This window comes from Pimephales promelas, chromosome 9, assembly GCF_988280905.1.
Source record: "Pimephales promelas chromosome 9, fPimPro1.hap1.1, whole genome shotgun sequence".
Classification (NCBI taxonomy): domain Eukaryota; kingdom Metazoa; phylum Chordata; class Actinopteri; order Cypriniformes; family Leuciscidae; genus Pimephales; species Pimephales promelas.
In genome coordinates this window covers 24,105,606-24,127,538 of record NC_142777.1, presented here as the reverse complement: position 1 = coordinate 24,127,538, position 21,933 = coordinate 24,105,606, and the positions used below count along the sequence as shown (strand labels likewise).

General features: G+C 38.8%; 1 protein-coding gene across 7 annotated transcripts in view; it reads right to left on the bottom strand.

The window, feature by feature from the left end:
* Positions 1–21,933, bottom strand: part of ebf1a (EBF transcription factor 1a) — a 154,919-nt gene that overhangs the window by 16,380 nt on the left and 116,606 nt on the right. For 2 of the 7 annotated variants that reach the window (XM_039664542.2, XM_039664544.2), the window contains exons 12-17: positions 16,382–16,447; positions 15,014–15,191; positions 13,962–14,141; positions 11,763–11,957; positions 11,290–11,358; positions 5,182–8,287 (exon numbers count right to left, since the gene is read on the bottom strand). In XM_039664542.2, coding sequence (XP_039520476.1) covers positions 11,291–11,358; positions 11,763–11,957; positions 13,962–14,141; positions 15,014–15,191; positions 16,382–16,447 — 687 coding nt within the window. In that variant the 3' untranslated portion in view covers positions 5,182–8,287; position 11,290. Of the gene's footprint in view, positions 1–5,181; positions 8,288–11,289; positions 11,362–11,762; positions 11,958–13,961; positions 14,142–15,013; positions 15,192–16,381; positions 16,448–21,933 lie in introns of those variants that run through there. The other 5 variants (XM_039664541.2, XM_039664543.2, XM_039664545.2 and 2 more) reach the window with 3 other exon arrangements.

The window sequence follows — 21,933 nt, the reverse complement described above, 5'->3', positions numbered from 1 at the left end:
TCTTTTGGCGTCTTCCCGCATCGGTTCGAACGTCCCTCTCTGATCTCTCTCGTCTCTCTGTGGACTATCAGGACCCTCTCTCTCGCTCGCTCTCCATTTCTCTCTGTATTGTGTCCTCTCCTTCTCTCTTGTGACTTTTTATTCATTCAAATTTTTTCCTCTTTTCAGTTCGCTGTCTTTGTCTTGCTCTTTCCTTGTTTTCTCCTTTTCTCCGTTCTCCCCAAACTCCCCAGTGGGACCCCTGTTTTCCCTCTCAAAGATGCCTTTCAGCTCTCCTCTCCCTCTCTATCCCTGCTCTAGAGCTGGAGACGATCTGCTTTATTTATTTATTTGGTTTGGGCTGAGGTAGATCCTGCATATATTAGTCTTTATCTTAAGGTATAATCTGAAATGTTTTTTGAGCAGGTATCTGTGCAGTAAAGAGCATTACCTGCATGACTAATAATTCAATGTTTTTACAATATTATATATTAATATACAAATTATATTATATTCATATTACATAGCATTATTTACTAATATACGATTCAGATAATAGTGCTATTATATAGTGTTTTGTATTAATATACAAATTATATGGATGGATAGATAGATGGATGAGTTTTTCATTTTTTTTTAATCTGATCTTTGGTATCCAAATTATTTTTATTGCTCTTATTGTACAACCATATTTTTTTTTAGTGACCATTTATATTTCTTCCAATGAATTTTAAGAGAAACAAGGCGCTACTTAAATTACACAAAACTGCTAACTGAAAGGGCAACCACTGAGAAATATAAATTTCCCTCTGGGTGCTTAATACTCGTGCTCTGATGTGTCAGCTTTATAAGTGCCATATAAAAATAATCAGCTCACTCATTAACGCTGGAAGAGGCTGATTTGCTCTATAGAGTTTCTATCAGCGAATGTCAACAATGACAAGTGGAGAGAGATGCGCACACACCTCTGTTCAAATTGTCATCTATCACTCATTCCTGTGCATTAGCTTCCAGACAGTCTTCCCCTGGGATCTGTGACGAAGAGAGAGTAAGACGAGTGGCAGAAAGAGAGAAAAAGACACAGTAAGAGAGAAAGAGAGAGAGAAGGGGACATAAGTAATCCTTCACTTGTGATGTTTAATGTTCAAAGAGGGCTTTGTTTGCTAAGTGCCTCACTGCAGGGTGTGGATTGAAGGTTTGGGCGAGGGGGGTGGCCATGTCTCTCAATAATCCATTAGCTAATGGCTATCCAAAGCTCTGCCATCTTAATTCCATATGGCAACTGGCTGAACAAAAATACTAACATAAAACTAATAATTAGTGGCTCTAAAACACTGAGACATTAGGAGCCATGTGGCAATTCAATGAATTCAAAGACCATATTTATATATATAAGCCTCTATTGTCATTATAAATTATCATTATCGCATATCACACGCTGACTGGACTCCTGTAGCCAATGAGATTGGTTCCTCAACATTTAAATGGTTTGCTGTAAGATATTCCTGTGATGTTCTATCAAAAATCTTCAGAAACCCTCCACCTTCCCCAGCTCCACCTGCCTAGATCTGCTATGAAATTTACAAGTATGTCTATTTATGCAGCAGGAGAAACATGTCTTGCACAGTGTGTTTGTATATCTGTTAGCAGTAGCAAGTTCATATTACTCCGCAGCAGCATTAGCAGTGTAGCAGATCTAAGGCCTTATTTATGAAGCTAAAAACCATGCCAAAGTTCATATATATATATATATATATATATATATATAATGGGTCTTTGACGTGGAACAGTGCTTAAAGCGCCACTTCAGGGTCTAAGCAGAAGTACACACTTTTACTTGTGGCAGAGAGTTGGAGTACTAAGGTATTTGATAAACTAAGCAATTCTTGCCGCTCACAAGCCTGGTTCAACCAGACTCTAGTTCATTTCATTTCCACATAGAGTCTGGAACCGCTCTATTGAGAAACGTTTCCTTCCTTGTAGGCGGGTTCACTATTAAAGTTCAAATCTATTGGATCTGCCCAAAGACGTATGTCACGCGCCGAAATGGCTGGAAACAACAAGTCCGAATGATCAGAGGATTATGTTTACAATAGGATTTCAGTCAACGAGCGCCGCAGGTTTTGTTAATCTAGGAACAATTATTAATTCGAAATGTATTGACACGAAGGACAGTGATATATTCATTCAACGGTGGAAGCTGTGTCTAATCATTACAAATACGCCGCTGTGGTCGTTTTCTGATCTGCCGCAAATGCTGTAGCAGCTACAGTGAATGATCAGTCTGTCTCTATCTGCAGATGTGTAATAAACAACAATTTTTCATATTACGTCTTATTGTTTCTTAATTACCTTAATTATGGTCTTCAAAGTATGTGTTTGTACATTTTTATGTGGCATTTAGTTTTTTTTAGTAAAACAAATCAACCATTGCCATCTAAAACTGAAAATCAAATATCTTCAAAGTACGTTTTTTCACATTTTTATTTATGACAATTATTTTTAAAAAATCACAAACAATTTGTATGATTTATAACATGTAAAACTGACACACCAACCTCCTGCACGAGTGCACAAGGGCTCAAAATGTTCTATTCATCAAAAGAAACAGTAAATATACAGTTGGGAATATGAGCGACTGACATGACTCCTGAGCGGATCTTCAACAATAGTTTAGCAGCCAGGACTCGGGGCTTCCGAACACCGCGAACACCAGGCTAAACCGTCCGTCCAAAATGTCACAGTCATCGTGCACGAGCTGCCCAGCACAAACTTCCAAACTTTCTGCCTCCTTCACTTGGTCCTCAGTTGTGCAACAAGAGGTGAGACGACAACAATCCGGCTTTAAATTCTGTATATTCGGCAGTTTCTTTTCCAACAACGGACCGAATAGCTTTTCTCACGTCTTTCTCCGCTGCCATCACTGAACTCAAATTGACTCGCTTACATCAACGTCATCTTTCTCAGCCACTCCCTCTATTCGCTGATTGGTCCTACAAAAAATTGATTTCTGGAAACCTAAGGATATGGAGCGATCCCAGACGTAGTTACTGAAGTAAAATGAAATTGAGCGGAAGTGCGTAGGAGGGCGCAGCCAGGCTAGCCGCTCAACGCTATCAAGTAAAGAATTTGGACGTTGTTAATGACATTAATGACAAACCATTCAGCAGCGCACAATTTCAAGATATAAGATATCTCTATCTTTCGAAGAGAGGCGTATGCACAATTTTTGTGCGTACGTTGGTTCTCTAAATCACATATGCGCCCATTTGAGAAATGATCGTAAGAGGACACTTCCTATGCAACATTTTATAAATGAGGCTCCTATACCAAGACCAAAAACATTAAAGCTGCAGTCTGTAGTTTTTTCTCTTTGTCGCCACCTCTATTCGAAATCTGCAATTGTTGTAGTTATTTGCGGAATTATCAACTTTATGTGGGTTGTGCCTCGGCACGGCACAGCGCGGATGAATACAATGTTTTGAGGAGAATGTGCAGCTTTCAGTCTCCGTGCCGGTGTGAATACTGTCATTCGGAATCACGGATTCTACTTTTTGGAAGTATGACCAACATAAGAATTTTCACCCTAAATTGTCGTCTGAGCAAGTAACATCCGTGTAAGTTCTGACCAGACCAACTAAGGGCAAAAAAGCATTGCAGTAAATCACGCTGATTAAATATAATGATCGCTTATACTATCACTTCAAACCGTGTAAATTATACTTTGTTCTCAAATTGTAATGTTAATAACATCACCAATGCGTGACTACATGTAATGTCGTTCTGATGTGTATCCTTGTTTTCGCATGGGTTCGGTTGCAGTCTCTTTTTTTCTGTAGTCACTCCGAAATCTGAACGAAGTATTTTGCATTTTACAGCGGGTGAATCTGTTGTCACTGATGATTGTTGTTTGAACCTTTCTGGATCCGCCATCAAATTGATAAGTTTTAATTTTATCAAGTGCAGTGAGAAAAGGCTATAAATCTCACCATCCATCATCCTCACACGCAATATAGCGTACTAGCCGAGACTCCTTCTTTATGTGACGTACTGACTCAAAGACATGCTCGAATATCATTATTAAAAACATTATTACAAGCTTACCTCTTTGAATTGAGCTAAGGCAAGCAGATAGTTTTGAACACTGGCTGGTTATGTACCTGCTCAAAAATATATTTTTGGATCATTTTTAACCCAAAAAAGTTACGGGCTGCAGCTTTAACATTGCTTTATTCAATAACACGTTAAAACTATTCAGAGAGTTTGTCATTATTTATATTTTTTTATTTGCCAGGTTTTTTTTTTGTTTTACTTCAAGGAGCTATTCCTACTTGATCTAACACATTTCAAAATTAATCTTTGCATAATATATTGAGGTTTATTCACTCACATTACATAAAAGCTTTGATTAATAAAACAGTTAATTTAAATGCCCTCAAATAAATCAAATGTTTACATGACAAAACATTTATATGATGCATTATAAATTATAATCTACAGAATTATAATATACTCTTTCAGCTCATTTGTGGTCTTCTCTTTATTTTAGCAAACGGACGACTGACGATTAAGGCCTCAAAACACCAGCGATTCCCACTGAAACAACAGGCCGTGTTTTGATTTAATGGCTAATGATATTAACGATTCAAACTTGCATTTCACTAATGTTTCAGGGTCATGCTATGCTCTCTTTCAAGCCCTGTGCTGAGGCGGAGTTTGCCCTCATGCAGTCGGGTCAGCAGAATCCTGTCAGTGACTTTTACAAGCTAATCAGATCAAGAGCATCTTAAATTAAATATGCAAAGTAAAAAAAAAAAAAGATTAATTTTTGCTGATGACTGTAAATGCAAATGATGAGTCAATTAAATGCAATGCACAGTTCAATTAATAAGTTGAGGAGCCCATCATTAACATGTTTTCCTACATTCAGTATGCTTTCAGGTATATAATAATTTAATGAATGAGGCTAATTAAAATGTGCTACTTTAAGGGGAATTGGCGGGTTGGGGTAGAAGGAAAGTGGGCTGGGCCCAAGGAGAGATCGCTCCCCGGAGATAACAAACAATCAGACATCTGTTGGCGATAAGATGGCACAAAAATAACATGCTGCGCTATGTTTATTACGTCTATGATCCTAACATGCCCCCAAAACACCTGCCTCAGGAAGAAAAAGCTCGAGTAAGACAAAAAATTAAATAAAAATCACAGACAAGAAGTAACTTTAATTTAATATTGTGAACTTTGAAAAGTTATTTTACAGCTTTCATCAAAAATGATAACAATCTATACAGTAGTTTTTGTCTTGAGTTTTCCTATCAACAGAACGGTTCAGTGTGTATCCAGTCAAAAAAAAAAATAACAAAAAAAAAAAAGGAAAAAAAAAAGAATAGGAGGCAGAAAAAAAGGAGACCATCTTTCTGGTTCGAGTCTTGTGTCCTCTTAATAATTGCGATGGAGCTGCTGACAAAGTAACCAATGTGTAACAACCACATATGGAAAAAAAAAAAAACCATCATGAAAGCTCAATCTTCAGTCATTTCTGATAAAAAGTCCTCAACACAAACCCCAAATCAGCATATTGAAAGTCATTTTCTGTTAGATGCCAGAGTGCAGACACACATTACTTAAACCATTCACAAAAGAGCCCCGAAGAGCGATCATCGAGGGCCGATTGAGCTGACAGTAGATTCAGACAGCGTTACAGACTGGGAGTCAGCAGCACGTCAGCTCTGGGGGAAAGGCGTTGTGCTCTGATATCGAGTCACTTTGCTCAGGGTGAGAAATACGTGAACAGTACCTTACAGAGTGCTGCACCACGAACAACATACACGACCCAGAACATGCAGGTTCACATGCACCTCCAGCTAAAGGGAACATCCCCTCCGAGCGAACGGTGAGAGTGTAGAAGATGGCTTTGAGCCTCTCTCCCTCTCGTGAACGCAGCAGACAAAAAACGAATGAAAAAAGGCAGACTTTTGCTTTAAATTAATGAGAAAGTGCAACCCATCCCACCAGCAACACATAAAATATGAATCATATAATCTCTCTTTATATTCCTTCAAGTTCCCTTTCATTACCCTTCATAAACAAACAACAGAAAAAGGACAAATAATTCATTTAACCCTCCTCGCTTTAAGTAAAACAGACTGATTTGTGCTTTTTTTGTGTGGAAAAAAAATCCCTTAAGGACCTCTGTGGCTACTGTTATTGGTGATGGTGGTTGAGAAGTCTGTACAAGTGATTGTACGCTTATGGGTTTGCATTGTTAAGGCATCTATACTGCTGGTACTGATAAGCGTGAGAGAGAAAAAATGGAATAGACAGATTTATAAGCAGGCATAAATAATCAGATAAAGAAAAGAAAAGAAGAAAAAAGAACATAGATTAAAACTTCATCAAAAAACGTCCTCCAAGGTTTGACACGCAAAACAAAAGCATCACTCTCAGAGAAGAGCCCATGCATATTATTACAATAGTACAGGATCTGTAAGCCTTTAAAGAAAAAGATATAGATTTATATATTCATCATTTATATATTTTTATATATATATTTATATCATTTGTTAAAAAAAAAAATTAACTAAATGCTGTGAGATGCTACTTTTTTGCCATACATAAAAAAATTCCAAAAAGGAAAACAATTGCTTTTTTAACTTACAAATTATACAAAAATAGACAATGGCTTTTTTTACGAATGGAACTTAAAAAATTGGAAGCAAACATGGACCTAAATGCAGACAAAAACATTGACAATAAAGACAAGGCCGGTGTTGAAAGCGAACATATGGACAAATAATTACTAAAAACCTTCCACAGTTAAAGTAACGTTTGGGAGAAAAGAATGTACAAAATCTGGATATACATACATTATTTATATGCATCATTTACAGAGACTCCCCTCTTTTTTGTCCAGAATCCTTGATTTGTATTTGCTGAAGTTTGAGAGATTTTGAGTAACTTTGAGAGTGTTATTATGAGCTGCCTTAAGCCATTCTGAGATAAATACAAATAAAACAAAGACTTTGGCAACGGAAAGTATTTGTACAAAAATAGACGACTACCAAAGTTAGCCAATCAAACTGCTATAAGTTGGGAGTTTGACACATTTGGAAAGCATCCTTCATACAGTGCTGTCTAAACATGAAAATACTTTGCTAATTCAAGTCATGTCCCCCAAAACAAGCCAAAGAAACACAAAAAAAGAAAAAGGGTTGTTCTAACAGTCGGCTCTGAAATAGTATCACTCTTCATTTAACCGATATCCTTCACTCGTGAACACAGCAAACCAAACACGGTAAAATTTATATAATCACAGTTTCATTTCATTCATAGACAAAGCAATAACAAAAAGAAAAGAAAAAAATCATCACATTTTTTAAACACATAAAATTCAAAGTTTTTTTTTTTTATTAAATGGCATGGCAACTGAGGGCGTTTTCCTTCATCCATCTGTTTACTGCATATCTCTGCTCTATTTAGCAGCAAATATTTGCATGACCATAAATACTGATTTATTGTGGTAATTAGGTTGCTTTTTCTTCTCTTTGAGAACCAATCTGGACATTAAAACATTACAGCATGACAGCATTTAATAACTTTCCTACATCATAGCCATCCAAACCGGCTGGTACCCAGATGCTTCATATGACTCTTCACAAAAAATTACAACAGGGAAGTGAGTATGGCGCTACTATTTCATTTAGTAAGAAAAACAAACAAGATTATGGCAAACTATTTGTTGGCTTCTCTCAGGGACAAAAAACAACAACAACAACAACCCTCCACTCTTCTTTTCTGTGTTCAAGCAGTTGGCCTAAATGTTCTCATTTGGATTTTGCACTAATGTGTCTGTTTGTATAAAACCTGGTCAGTATTAACACATCTGTGCCGTTGCCAGTCACTATTCTTGGGAACATTACGGATTCACCTGCTCCTAAAGTGTCATCTTTGTGTGACAGAGTCCTTAAAAAAGGCATGTGATCATTGAATTCATCAAAATGAATATGAATAAAATGAAAAAGAAATCCATCCCTCCTTTACGCATGGGTAAAACACGGGGGGGAAAGTCCTTCAATAGAGCAGTCCAGAAATTAGCTTAAAAACCAAAGCAAACAAATTCTTTCTTCCCATAAAATGAGATTCCTTTGTCAAAAGGCCTGAGTTTTAAAAGTTCAGTTTTCATGTGTCTCTTCCACCAGAAATTGCCTTCAGCTCAGACCGTCGATTCTCTGGCGAGAGCTGAAATCAAATGTGCCTCTTCAGCAGCCCAGGTGCCCCTACATGGGAGGAACAATCATCCCTGGGATCACTAGTCATGAGAAGAGAGAGAGAGACAGAGAGAGAGAGAGAGAGACAGAGAGAGGGTAAGACATGGGATTGTTTGGTTTCATGTGTCATGCAACAATCCCAAAAGAAAAGCATCTGGAGAGCATGTCTTATTCAAACGATGTAAACAAATAAGACTGTTTTCTTGTGTTACAGTCAACCTTGCACACAGACAGAAAGGACGAGTTTGAAATACTGCTTTGTGCTGACTTCGCAATATATGTCTGGAAATTACAATAAGTTCAGTCTTATTTTTATACACAATTATAGTTTATTAATATTTACAATTTTGAGCTTCATTTTAATTTTAGATTCATTTTGAAGAGCGTTGTTGGCTTTTTTTCAAGTTCAATTTTAATTTTATTTCTAGTAATTTTAGTGTTTTAACTTATCAAACTTATTCCAGTTACTTGTAGAAAATGTCAAATTTCCATCTAGTTTTGTTTAGTTAAAGTGAGATAAATATATGCCTATTTCTACAAAGTCAGAATGTCCAGCTCCATGGGCGGACATGTTGGCTTTAGGTCAAACTGACCCACAGTCATGTGACCCAATCGCAAACTGACTCAACTATGATAATGCAACACTATTGGATGAAAAATGATTTCTCATGCATCCCACAAGAGGACTATGCAATGTGCACAACAGGATACATGTTTAAGGGTTAAATAATTTCACTCTAACCAAGCACTGATTTGGTCCACGGTGTCATTACCCAACCAGACGTACTTCCTAATCCATAACCATATCCATTCATACTTTAGCTTGAGATCGCCCTGCTGCGCCATTATGAAATGTTCTGTTCAACCCTCCTCCTCCCCAGCACCACCCGTAAAGCTGCATGTCTATTATGTATGTTATTTTAATTTGTGTATTTGCTCAGCAGCAGCGTGGCAGATCTCGTCTGCCAAAATCAAGCATATGTACATTCCATATCCCAAAACCAATAATTACTGTTTAAATAATTCACCCCGAGAGTTTGAAATAACTTAACAACTATAACCACGATACGGTTACTGAGATGTTGTGGAACAGTTTTAAAGTAAATCTATGCTGTGAAATGGAGACATGGAGGACAAAGCACAAGGATCACATCTAAACAACCAGGTAGAAGTATGGCTTCAATCAGCTGAAGGAGGGACGGAGGGACTAAACGAATGCAGAAGTACATCCTATAATTCACTGTGCTTTCGATCACACTGAAGCTGTACATTAATCAGAAGGATGTACAATTCCCCGCGAGTGGGTGAGGATAATCTTTATTCTGTATGATCCACCTAAGGTTGCAGGTCGTCCGTGTTTAATTGGAGTCATTGTCAGGATAAATAGTGTCTTGCTTTACAGGCTGTATATCAGTCTCCCCATCAGGGAGCCATTATATGAACAATTCATCAATCCAATTAGTGATAACACCATAGGACGGCTTTGCGACGCATTAGCTAATGCCTCTCTCCCATGAGGACAAAGATCCACGGGTTCGGAGGAGACGTTCAGGATATTCTTACAGTCGGAGGGACTTTTCATTTACATCAAGAGCGTAGAGGACAAACTCAGTGCGCTAAAAAGAGTCCGCATGCTGTTGTTAGCTATTTATACTCTTAAAAATGACTTTCATTGGTGTAATCCAATCCAGTCATTTTAAATAATATATTTGACTTGAATAAAAACAGGTCATTTAAAGCTGTTTTCAATTGACTGTGGGTTGCGATGAGTGTTTATTCCATGTGCCTATGGGGACCAACGCACAGTTTTGCAGACATCATATATTCGAGACAAATTACAAACAAACAGCTATGCTAATAAAAAAGTGCATGCAGAGTATACATAGTCTGACCCAAATTAACGTGCTTGCCAACACTTAAACAAAAATAGCATCAGTTTGGATAAATATTTTTTTGTTCTCAAGCACTAAACAATGTTCCGTCAAACATTAGTATCGCTTCTATTCATTATTGGCCAAGAGGAAGGAAGTCCCATGAGCACCGAGCCGGGTTTCTCTCTCCATCGCTCTCCACGTTCAGCAGGCCACATCACCGCACCAGATTTTTCATGTAACATATTGGCTTCCTATTGATTTCCTCTCCCTGGTCCCTCATCTCTAATTCCTGGGTTATTTCCTGAGTGTCTCTGCCTCATTTGAAATGGAAAAGAAATGAGCGGTGACCGACAATCAGTCATCGGGTCAGAGTGCTGAGTGCATATCAACATACGGAGAGGAAGCACTCCACGCTTGCAGATAAGAGATGTCTGCCACAAACGCTCAATTACTTTTAATATTGTCTCACTGTGGATGTCTAAATATTTCAGCTCAACACCCAGGGCCAAATGCTGCGCAGAGTAATTGTCATAAATCATAGGACGCTGATTGTGGCTTTCTTTCAGATAACAGTTAACATATGTCTGTTTTATGTAGCAGGCTGAAAACGAAAGAAGTGTCCCAAGTCCTGAGTACATTATCACCTTAGTATAAATAGTGCACACAATTGTTTATTTTGTTTTATTTTATTTTATTTAACCAAATGCCCAGGTTAACTGTATTGCAGTGTTAATTTTTCATATTCCAGTGAAGAGAATGATAGTGTCCCATTACAGTAATGCGAATTTATGCGGGAATCTGCTTAATTCTTCAAACTAATGTCACAAAGCTAAATATCTTAATAGAAATGTGGGGTATTAATAACATCTGCACATTTATTCTTGAGATTAGCCTTTAGCTAACTGACTAACCCTTGTTTTCTACGTGCACTCCACAGCCACAAGCAAACTCAAAGGAGGACTTGACACAGGAAACAGGAAGTCAGGCAGGAAACAAAATACATATGGAATGCCCTTCGAGGCATGCAGCAGGCCCCTGGTGACCGAGCAGAAGTGAGGAGAATGAGGGAGGATGAAGGGAGAGGATGTTCTGACAGTCATGCTGATGGATGGCTTAATGGATAGAAAGAGAGGATGATGAAGAAAGAGTGTGAGACAGGTGTAACATACTTCAGGAGAAGGCCAGTCCCTGCAGGGAGCTGGCGGTGGAGTACTTGCTAGAGTCCACAAAAGATTGATCTACTGGAAGCAGAATGAGGAACCAGGGGAAGGGGAAGGAAGATGAAGGAAACACAGAGAGAGAGTTATTATTTTTAAGTACAACGAGCGGAATTGGGTCAGAGAAGCAAATATAAAAACAGATTACCACAAGTTAGGGCAAACTGAAAGGTTGTAGATCAGACACTCGAGTGCTATTTCAAAACAAGTGAGCTGCATCACTGCCTACATACAGTAGGCAGATACCTTTAAACTGAAATGGAACCTCATAAGTGGCTATTTGGAAAGCTTAACATAGGCACAGATTCCTTGCGTCGTATACACATGGAAGACTTTTGCAACAGAGCGTTTAGAAATAATATTATAATATTTGTGCTTGTGCTTTCTTGGATAGGTCAAGCTTTATGTTCTGCTGCTCCACTCACCTTGGAGGCCGTTTCCGTTGGCACTGGTGCAGGTGGGGGGCGGCGAGGTCTGGGGCCGCACGACGGGAGCAAAAGCGCTCTTCTGTTTGACTGCAGACACCATGTTGGCCGGAGAGAAAGAGAAGATGCCTGAGGAACTGCTGCAGTTGGAGGGAAGACTGGTGGAGGAGGCCATGGTGGGACTGGAAGGAACAACTGAGGGACAGGGATGAACGAAAGAGGGAAATGGGTTCAGGATAGGTCAGAGCAAACCTCATAGTCCTACAGTGTATACACAATTAATAGGGACCGAACACAGACCCATAAAATATTTGTGTAGTTTAAGAAAAATTATATGTAATGTAAAATTGTATATTTTTTATAGTATTCTTTGACTGCACAAGCTCCACAGATTAACAACATCTCCTCTCCTCTCAGTCCCTCCCCTGCCCCGTCTCTACCACCTCTCCTTTTGTCTATTAATACCCTAAGAGCATTTTCCCCCTCAACGATTTTACAATTACTCCTGTCGTATTTCAGCTGCTCTCTTATATCCTGCTCTACTTTTATTGTTGTTATTATTCTACACTTAAATTTTATGGCACTTTTCCAAGTAAATTCTCCTGATAGTGTCATAATCCATTTATGAAGGACTAACTAATCAATTAATGAAAATTGGAGCCCACAAAGCCTGCTCTCTCGCATTGATTGAAAGTGTCAGCGTGGAGTCAGTGAGCCTGTTAAAATACTTGTTAACATCTCGGAATCAAAGTACCGAAGTTGAATTGCTTTTCCTGCAATTAGTTTATTGATTTAATTAAGATGCTTTAATTTAGAAGCCGTGCGAGAAGATTGGTGTTATACGAATGGCTAAGCATTATAGACAGCATCTGATCATGGCTCAAGAAAAGAGAGGCTGGGATTATTTTTCTGCTCTTAAAGAGACACACACTCACACACACACACACAGTAATAGCTATGACTGTTGATCTAATTTTTTCCATTTCTTTTAGTGGGGGCTCCTGTGTCAGGACTGGCTCACTTGGTGGTCTGAGTGAAATATAATTCAGACATATGATGTGATAATGATACAACAGTTTATGCTTAGCATGCATGGACTCAGTTGAAACATTTTTGAAAAAAGTCTCTTATGCTCACCAAGGCTGCATTTATTTGATACAAAATACTGTAAATCAGAATTAATATATGTATATATATATATATATATATATATATTAGGGCTGTCAGTTTAACGCGTTATTATTTATTGCGCGATTAACGGTCTTTTTGTCCTAGCAAACTTTGTAGATTTTTCACATGCTTATGCAACATCCATTTTGCCGTCTCGCGCACGTCATCCACTCAAAGCCGGCTCACAAGCCGAAACGTGTCTTTGCGGCGAGCCTGTTGTTTTGTTTACGGTCTAGATCCGCTTGCGCTTTGGTCGAAGAAGCAACAAAACGTCCTCGCGCGGCGCAAGCCATTGAAATGAATGGGTTTCAGATCGCAGCGCGAGGACGTTTTGTGCCGCACACACTCGTTTCGGCTTGCGAGCCTGCCGATACGCCGAAATGGATGCCCTAAGATTATGAATGGAAAGTTTACTTTTAAAAAGTTGCCAAATATTCCCATTGACAAGACCAAGTGATCTGTGTGTTTTGTCGTTTTGAACGGAGCGATCATCATCGCAGCACGTCCAGTCTGAAACACCACTTGATGATGGCCAAGCATACACACACACACACACACACACACACACACACACACACAGATGATGCAAATTCTCCACCCCCTCATCAATATCAGGACCTCAGTATTTCTTTCACCCTTTTATTGATAGAGAGTGTTACATTGTGTGAGAGATTATGTTATTGTTATAATATTTTAGTGTGAAATTGAGCACTATTCCAATGTTATTTTCAATAAAAATAATAAAAAAAAACATTTGCACTAAACAAGCCAATCCACTTTTCCATGTTGATCAGAGCATTAAAATGAGAAAAAAATAATGTAACAAAAAGAAGTCAAAAGACATTTAGAATAGATAAAAATGTGTGAATAATCGCGAGTTAACTACGACATTAATGCGATTAATCGCGATTAAATATTTTAATCGTTTGACAGCACTAATATATATATACACACACACTAATCACTTATGCGAATGCTCATATTTATGTGCACATGATTCAAAAGGGTCAAAAGTGGGTCAAAACTCACTGGCATAAGGAGAGTTGGCAGCAGAGCCGTTGAGGAAGTTGGGCGATCCTCCCAGCGTGGTCATGCCTGTGTTTCCGTATCCATTCATACTGGTAGAGACGGTACTGTAGCTACTCTGCTGGGGTGTTGTGCTGGGTACGTAACCGTGAGGAGATACACTGCTTGTGTTTCGACTGAAACCTAAAACCGGAAAACACACACCGGAATGAGAGGAGCCACACATGACATAGAATATGCAAAGACAGAATAAATAAAAAGACAAACAGAATCAGCTCCCGATCACCACTGACTTTCAGTATATGGAAAAGAACACTGTGAGCATTCTGCTAAACAAAGTCATACAGGTTTGGAATGACATAAGGGTAGATAAATGATGGCAAAATTTCATTTTTGGGGTGAACTATTCCTTGAATCTGTGTGTCAGTAGCATATGGAGGCAGAGAGGACAGAAGGAGGATATGGACTATAAATATACATCAGGACATTAAACGCTGACATGGGTGAAAGCAGCAGGAAGTTCTCGCTCCAGGAGTCCCCGCTGTCTGGTACAAAGGCAGCGCTCATCTCTGCTCTGCTTACTATTCATTCTCCCTCTCATCACACGACTGATACATTACTGCTGACTTAACACAAATCATTCACTGTCACAGAGGCCAAGGAATGCTGAGGTAAAGGAGCCTGGAGGTTCAGGGCGCATTGCTGAATGGTTGTTTCTGTCTGCATGCTGTCTATCTCTAGTTCTTACACACTTCCCCATGCTGTAGACTACAGACTACTGTGGCACACTTTACTGGGACTATACGGAATCACTCTTACACAGAAAGGAGGCGTTTTTTGCGATGGGAAGATTGACAATGACTTATTAAATACAATATTTCAGCACCTGGTTAAACTGGTTTGAGGGTGTTAAGTGAATAAAACAGATGTTTGTGCTAAAGTACCACATGTTAAAGTGAATTCACTGGTTATGGTTAATCATATAATAATCTCTGTCTTTTTTGTGAATGGCCAAAATATCTTGAGGTTGTCAGATTGATGTCATCTCGGCTCACCCTGATTGGCTGCTTGTGTGGAATCGGACACATTGACAGCGAGCTGGCTGTGGAAGGAGTTGACACCCATCATGCCAGTGTGGACTGAGCTGTTAGCCAGGCCTGGCAGCTGGTTGTGACCACGTGGGACGTTGTAAAGCGCCTCTGCGATATCTGCTGCTCTTTTCAGAATGATCTCCTGTCATGATCAACAAAGAAATGAACCAATGCCACGATTAGAAGGATATTAGTTAGCCAACAACTGCCTGAAAAACCACCACTCCCCTTCAAATAATCAATAATAATAATACTATGCAGCACAATAAAATGCATTAAAAATAATATATAATAACCCAATGAATACAAATATGAATAAATAGCGAAAATAATACTTTTATAATACATTAAGAAACGATTTAAAAACCCCAAATATATTCATCTTAGCACTGCACCTTATTGTTTAGTATTTTAAAAATTCATATAGGTTGCCTGTACATAGTTTTAAGGTAGCCTGTACATGTGTTGCCACCTGTTCAAATCGGATCAAATGAATCAGTGAATTAGAGGGTCAACATATTGTTAATTCTAAATAACAAAATACAGAAGAGGAATCGTTTTCAAAGAGGTTCGTTTATCTGCCAGTCAGTCTAGATCGAGAGCAAAGCACAGAAGTTTGGGGTGGAGGGGAGTGGGGCTGAACATTTTGGTCTCATAATTCACCCTCATAAAGATGACAGGACCGTGTGGAAGTTGGGGGGAATAGGGGTTCCTAAGAGAGAGTGGGTTGATGACTGGAGTCATGCTCCATCCACTGCCCAGCCTAAATAATTCAGCATCGCTGCACTCATGCTCAGCTCAGCAATCGATAAGCATATGCCCTCACTCGCAGTTCATAACTGATCTAACATTGAAGATGCCCTTGTGGTCCCTCAAACCAATGAGAGAGAGCTCTGGAGGAATTGAGTTGGAGGGTTTATGTTGGAAATATGTTAGGGAATATTAGAGAACGGGTCTACGGGAGCTCTGGAATGGACTTAACTGGGAACAAAGCCCTACCTGTAATGCTCTATTAAATCATATTACATGTGGATGATGGTATTATTTACACTGATCCTATATCACAATCTTAAACATAATAATACAATATGTACCCTCTCCTGTGTTTACACTCTTGCCTTAAAGGATGCGCAGCATTAGAATATTTTTTTCCTTATATGCAATTTATACACTTGTAGAGTTAAAAACATTATTTTTAGTTTCTAGTCATTTCTAGTAAATTGTGTATAGATTTCAGCCCCAAATTATTTATGAATCATGATTTCTCAATGAGGCCCTGTGCATCAAGAATGTTTATGGTTTGTAGTCTTGTCGTGTTCACTTGAATCTTACCTGATTATTGTGTGGCATCCCATACAGGGCTTCCACCAAGTCTGCTGCCCTCTTCAGAATCACCTCCTATAAGACAGAAAGTTTAGAAGTTGGCACTTAAGCTTTCCATTTCTAATGATATCAAACGTGCAAAACATGATATACTGTAGACCACAGACAATATATAGTAATAGTAAAAACATATTTCAAGACAATATCTGAAATCAAGTCTTTAAAAACATGCCATTTATTTTATGAAATTGATGAGGATGTAAAGGAGAGATTTTTTAGGCATGACTTAATTACCAAAACATTCAATTTGTCTAGTCTATTTGGTTCCTCGACTGACACAAAGAGACCTACAGTACAATTACTAGATCAGTCCCTTTAGAACAATATCAGGTTAAGTGTTTTGCTAAAGGGCACAATGCTAACAGGGGACCTTCAGTTCATAGATCACCCGTGACGGGGTTTGAACGTGACCTTTGGATTGCTAGCCAATAATCCTGACCACAACTCCCCTTCACTACCATTTGCAGAAGGAAAATGTCTAAGAAAACACCAGTACTTCATCTAGCACTTCCTAGCAACAGCACTGCCACCGATTCCATGTATAATACATGAATACAAACACATTTAAAGCAACTACGTGCATGTTAGTACATGTAAAAGACTGCTCCGCAGGAAGCATGGGCTACAGTAATGCTATTTTCCTTCCAGGTTATTGACTTTCACTTCCATAAACAAAAACCTATTTATTACCAACCTTTTCACACATTAAACATTTATTTACACTGTGTATTCATTTCCTTGCTTCTCTTCTCTTCGTTTTTTTTTTTTTTTAAGCCTGAAGCTCCAGTGGAACCCTTTTTAAAAGTTAATGTGCGGGTGCTGAGGAAATAAGCTTGCAGTGCGACAACCAGAAAATTGTTCTCACCCTCAGCGTGTAACCCTCGCTGCGAACAAGCCCCCGAGCATGTGTGCCTGCCTGCCAGCCGACATATTGCCTTTCAATCAGCCCCCTCCACCTCCCCCGGCAGCCCCAGACGCAACACACAGACACGAACATGACGAGGGGGTCAGCAAAGCAATAAAGATTTTTAGTGCGCTGTCCAAGGTGCTAAATTCACTCAATAATGGGAGATCTGGCACTGCGTTAACCCCTCGTTAGGGGTGCTTCACGGGGGAGGCGCCCGTCTCCGTTCTCCCGGGCTCGGGCTGGGTGATTGAGAGAAGCGCGGGAGCCTGGGGAGGCCTAAAGTGGTGCTTTAGTATGGATGTGTGTCTCCGATGGGCTCTTTTCTCCTTTACCCTCTTCTTTGCGGGATGAAGGAAGAACATAAGGGATGGGAAGTATTAGTCCATGGGTCGGGTCCCCCGCTGCACCAGCACTGTGTCATTTATCCAGTACACCTCTACGCGCACCTCGTACTCTCTTCTACTTCTCTCCCTTTCACGCTCCTTTGTTAGAAGGTCTCATCCCTACCTATTGATCTCCCGTCATTACGATATTCGGGGGATGGGAGAGAAATCTGTTGAGAGGGCAAATCCAATAAGGAAGGGGCCAAAAGTTTGTCCAGATAAACAAATAAATGCTATTAGCAAGGGCTTTGTGCGGCGGGCCTGTGTCTGGAAGCAGAGCCCATTTCCTGGGCGAGTAGCAGGGCTTCCAGTAAGGGTCGAGCAGGGAGCCAGGAGCGGTAAACAGGAAAGAAACCTGATCTTGGATCTGTGCATCTGTATAGCTGTCTATCAGTCAGAGCCATCATAACCCGAGCTTTATCCTCCCCCTTTTCCACTCCTTCAGTACGGCTATGAGCTATGAGGACCCAATCTCCGTTTCGACCCATTTGGAGTGTCTTTAGCACCCTGACAGGTGTTTTCCAGCTTTGTTTTCCATCACAGTGAAAGCTGAGATGTATATATACACTCATAGTAATACATAAGCACGTATAAATGTGAATGTGAGCAACCAAACAACCCCAGGCATAGTGTTTCGAAGAAAATAATATCAAATAGCCACAGCACTGCACCGTTAGGGCCAGCCTCCACATTAATGTGCGCCGGACATTGAATCTGTTCCTGTGTGTAAATTATGGTGGCTGGTAATATGATATTCATTCATTAGGAAGGGGACTGCTGAAAAAAAAAAAAAAAATGAAATAAGGCCCGGGTCACATCTGGAATGTTAAGGCAATGGCGTCTGCACATTTACAAGGAAGCCAGGCCTGTAAAAACATGACAAATTTATTCCTGTGCTTGTTCATTTGCAATTTTATCATCTCCTAATGTTCTATTAGGGCAGTAATACCAGCAGGGTCACCATCGTCGCTCATGCGGAACGGAGCGGAGTGATGATGTCATACTTCCTGCTCTGCTCCCCTGACCTTATGGACTGCTGGTCTTGTGGAGGTTCGGATTTTATTAGCTTAACTGAGGTCCCGTACAGGTAGTGCTGTGCAGTCACAAACTCATTTATATAAATGAATATTTATATAAATACAGCCTTCTGTCCACAGCATCTCAGAATTGTTTCCAAAGCTGTCTAAAAACTTTAATCAAAGTAATTACACGATATGCAAATTGATTAATCAAAATTCATTGCAATTCATTGCATAGCACTGTTTGCTGGTAAAACACAGAAGAGATTGCGTTATAGTAGTAAATTAGATTTTTTTTAGTTAATATACTGCTTATTGTATTTTACATATAATAATTTCCTCGAATTACTCATAAGTAGGAAAATGAAATATATTTTTTATGTTATTATATATTTTTAAAAATATATAATAAATAATACTAATGATGATTATAAATATGATTTATAATATTAATCATTATTATTAATATTATTAATCATGCCAAAATAAACATTAATAGACAGCCTTATTGCAAATATTGAAAAAAATAAATAAATAATACTAGAATATAAGAACAGCACATAGTACTGTAGTGTTAGGTTGCACCAAATGCAAAACCAATCCAAGACAAGTGGGATGTACATATAATCTGTGCAAACTGTCCACACAAACTCATATGCCTATATCTGTTTGCAATAAATGTAAATGCTTGGCTCAAACACTGACCACACCGGTGCGGTGTGTAATGTCATGCTGTTCATACCCGCCAATGCTGCAATCCATTTTGATGAATGAAGGCTATCATATAGTGAGCCTTTCCTTATCCTGACAATAACCCAATCTTCAGTTTCAAACACAACATTAATCGCTGATGTAAGAGATGAGATACTCCAACCATGAGTCAATACAACTGCGACGGTTCCCAGAACAAAGTGTTAGGTGTTAATCTGATAGAAAAGTGTCTTAACCTTAATAATCATAATTTTATGACAGCCTTATGACAAACTTAGTTACGGGCAGCATAAGAGAACGGTAATTCATCATCAATATGGTTTGTGGTGTTGTGATGCATGACACTTAATATGCATGCATTTTCCTGAATTTAAGCTAACGGTGCGTATGGTGTCACACGCGTGTTAATCACCTTTGCGTGAGGTAAACTGTGATTTCTGCAAGAGTGCATTGAATGAAAGTAGCCATCATATTGTGTAGACGCGGTGAATCATGTGTGAAGTAGAGCAGAATGTCCATTCCATGTGTATGAGCACAGCTGATGTGCAGTTCTTTGACTTTCGCAGATTTGAGTTTGCCTGCTGTCCGTTGTATTGCTTAAAATAGTGGCATAACCACTGGGCTTATCTAATGCAAAATATGATATTCTTAGGCTTCCTTTTCCAATCTTTCCCTCCCCCACCATCAATATCTGCCTATCATAAAAATCAGTCACTGTGCTCTTTAACTAATGTGACTTCATTGCATAATTCATATTCTCTCAGGGCCTGAAAGGTTACTCTCTGAAAGTCAATAATAACCTGTCTATCCACATCTGCACAGTACGACAGCGGAGTGCAGCCACCAAAAATTTGCAAAGACAGAAGGTCTGGATCACATACTACTCAATGACTTCTTTTAAAGGTGCCCTAGAATTTGAAATTGAATGTATCCTGGCATAGTTAAATAACAAGAGTTTAGTACATGGACCTGACATACAGTGAGTCTCAAACAGCATTGTTTTCTCCACATAACACAGAGTGTGACGGAACAGTGGGGATCATTAATATGTACGCCACCAAAAATTTGCATTGCCAGCCCATGTTTAATGCCAGGCAGAACTGTGCAGCCAAATCATCGAAAGTTCTGCTGGTAAAGAGACAAGCGAAGATCATAGGGAAAATGGCAGATCATGGAAACAAATGTTATGTTCCAGGCTGTGCAGGGGATGTGAGGACTTTTCATTCCCTTCCCAAAGAAAATAAATGTCAACAGGCGTGGTTGATGTTTATCTATAATCGGATACGCCAACAGCTTAATTCAAAGTTGTTAGTTTGCTTTGCCCATTTCGACACAGACTTATTTTCTAACCTGGAACAATATCAAGCAGGCTTCTCTCAGCGTCTCATATTGAAGAAGGGGGGAATTCCAACTATATTCCCGCAAGTGTAAACTACTGATTTTATTAATGATAATTTAGATCCAGCGCAAGGTCCTAGTACAGTAACAATAGCAAACTCCAAGTAACGAGCATACATAACTAAATAAAATGACAAAGTATTTACGCTGAGGTTAACATTTCTTGTCTGTGTTGTCAAATAAATCTACAAAATAATAGTGTAGATACATATGAAGAGTTCAGATGCAAAAGCCTCTAAATGCCATTTGAAATTTTCTTCTTTAATGATGATTTTTATCAAACTTGTATATATTTAAGTTCAGTAATTTCACTTAAATAACAATTAATAGGTAATTATCATTGCCATTTAAGCGAAATCACTGAACTTAAATATACAAGCTTGATAAAAATTATCATTCTAGAAGAAAATTTCAAATGGCACTTAGAGGCTTTTGCATCTGAACTCTTCATATGCAAATTCCCTTTTGTCAAATAATTTTACTTTCGTCTATTTCATCATCAACAACAACACGTCAGGGGCTAACTATCTTAGTTTAGTTGCTCACAGATAATGTTAGCTCACTCGATCCTTCTAGCTAACGTCACATTCTCCACCACATTAGTTGAAGCTATTTATTTGACAGGGCATCTAACGCTAGTCCGTTTGTTAAAATGTTTTCATTTTTGAAAACTGACGTTTGATTATTTTGCATACTTGCATTTCAGAGTGTGTGAAGTGAAACAGTGAAACGGCCAATCAGAGCAGAACTCCTCATTACTATTCATGACCCTTCCAAATAAGGTAAAAACAGACCATTTCATTCTAGGTCCAATTTCTAGTGTTGAAAATGGACCTGTAAAACCATTTTAAATGCCCTTAAATAAGCCACATACTCTCTATGTAGATATCAGAGAGAAAATTTTAATATTATTTCAACACATTCTAGGGCACCTTTAAAGAAAAGTTTGTGAGATCAGTGATTTCCAACTTTTCTTGCTTTCGGCTTTGAAAAGAGAAAACTGGTCTAGATAAACTTGTGCAGATTAAGTTTAACTACATCCATATTTAGATATTTTATAGTACCCTAACCCACAAGTGTATA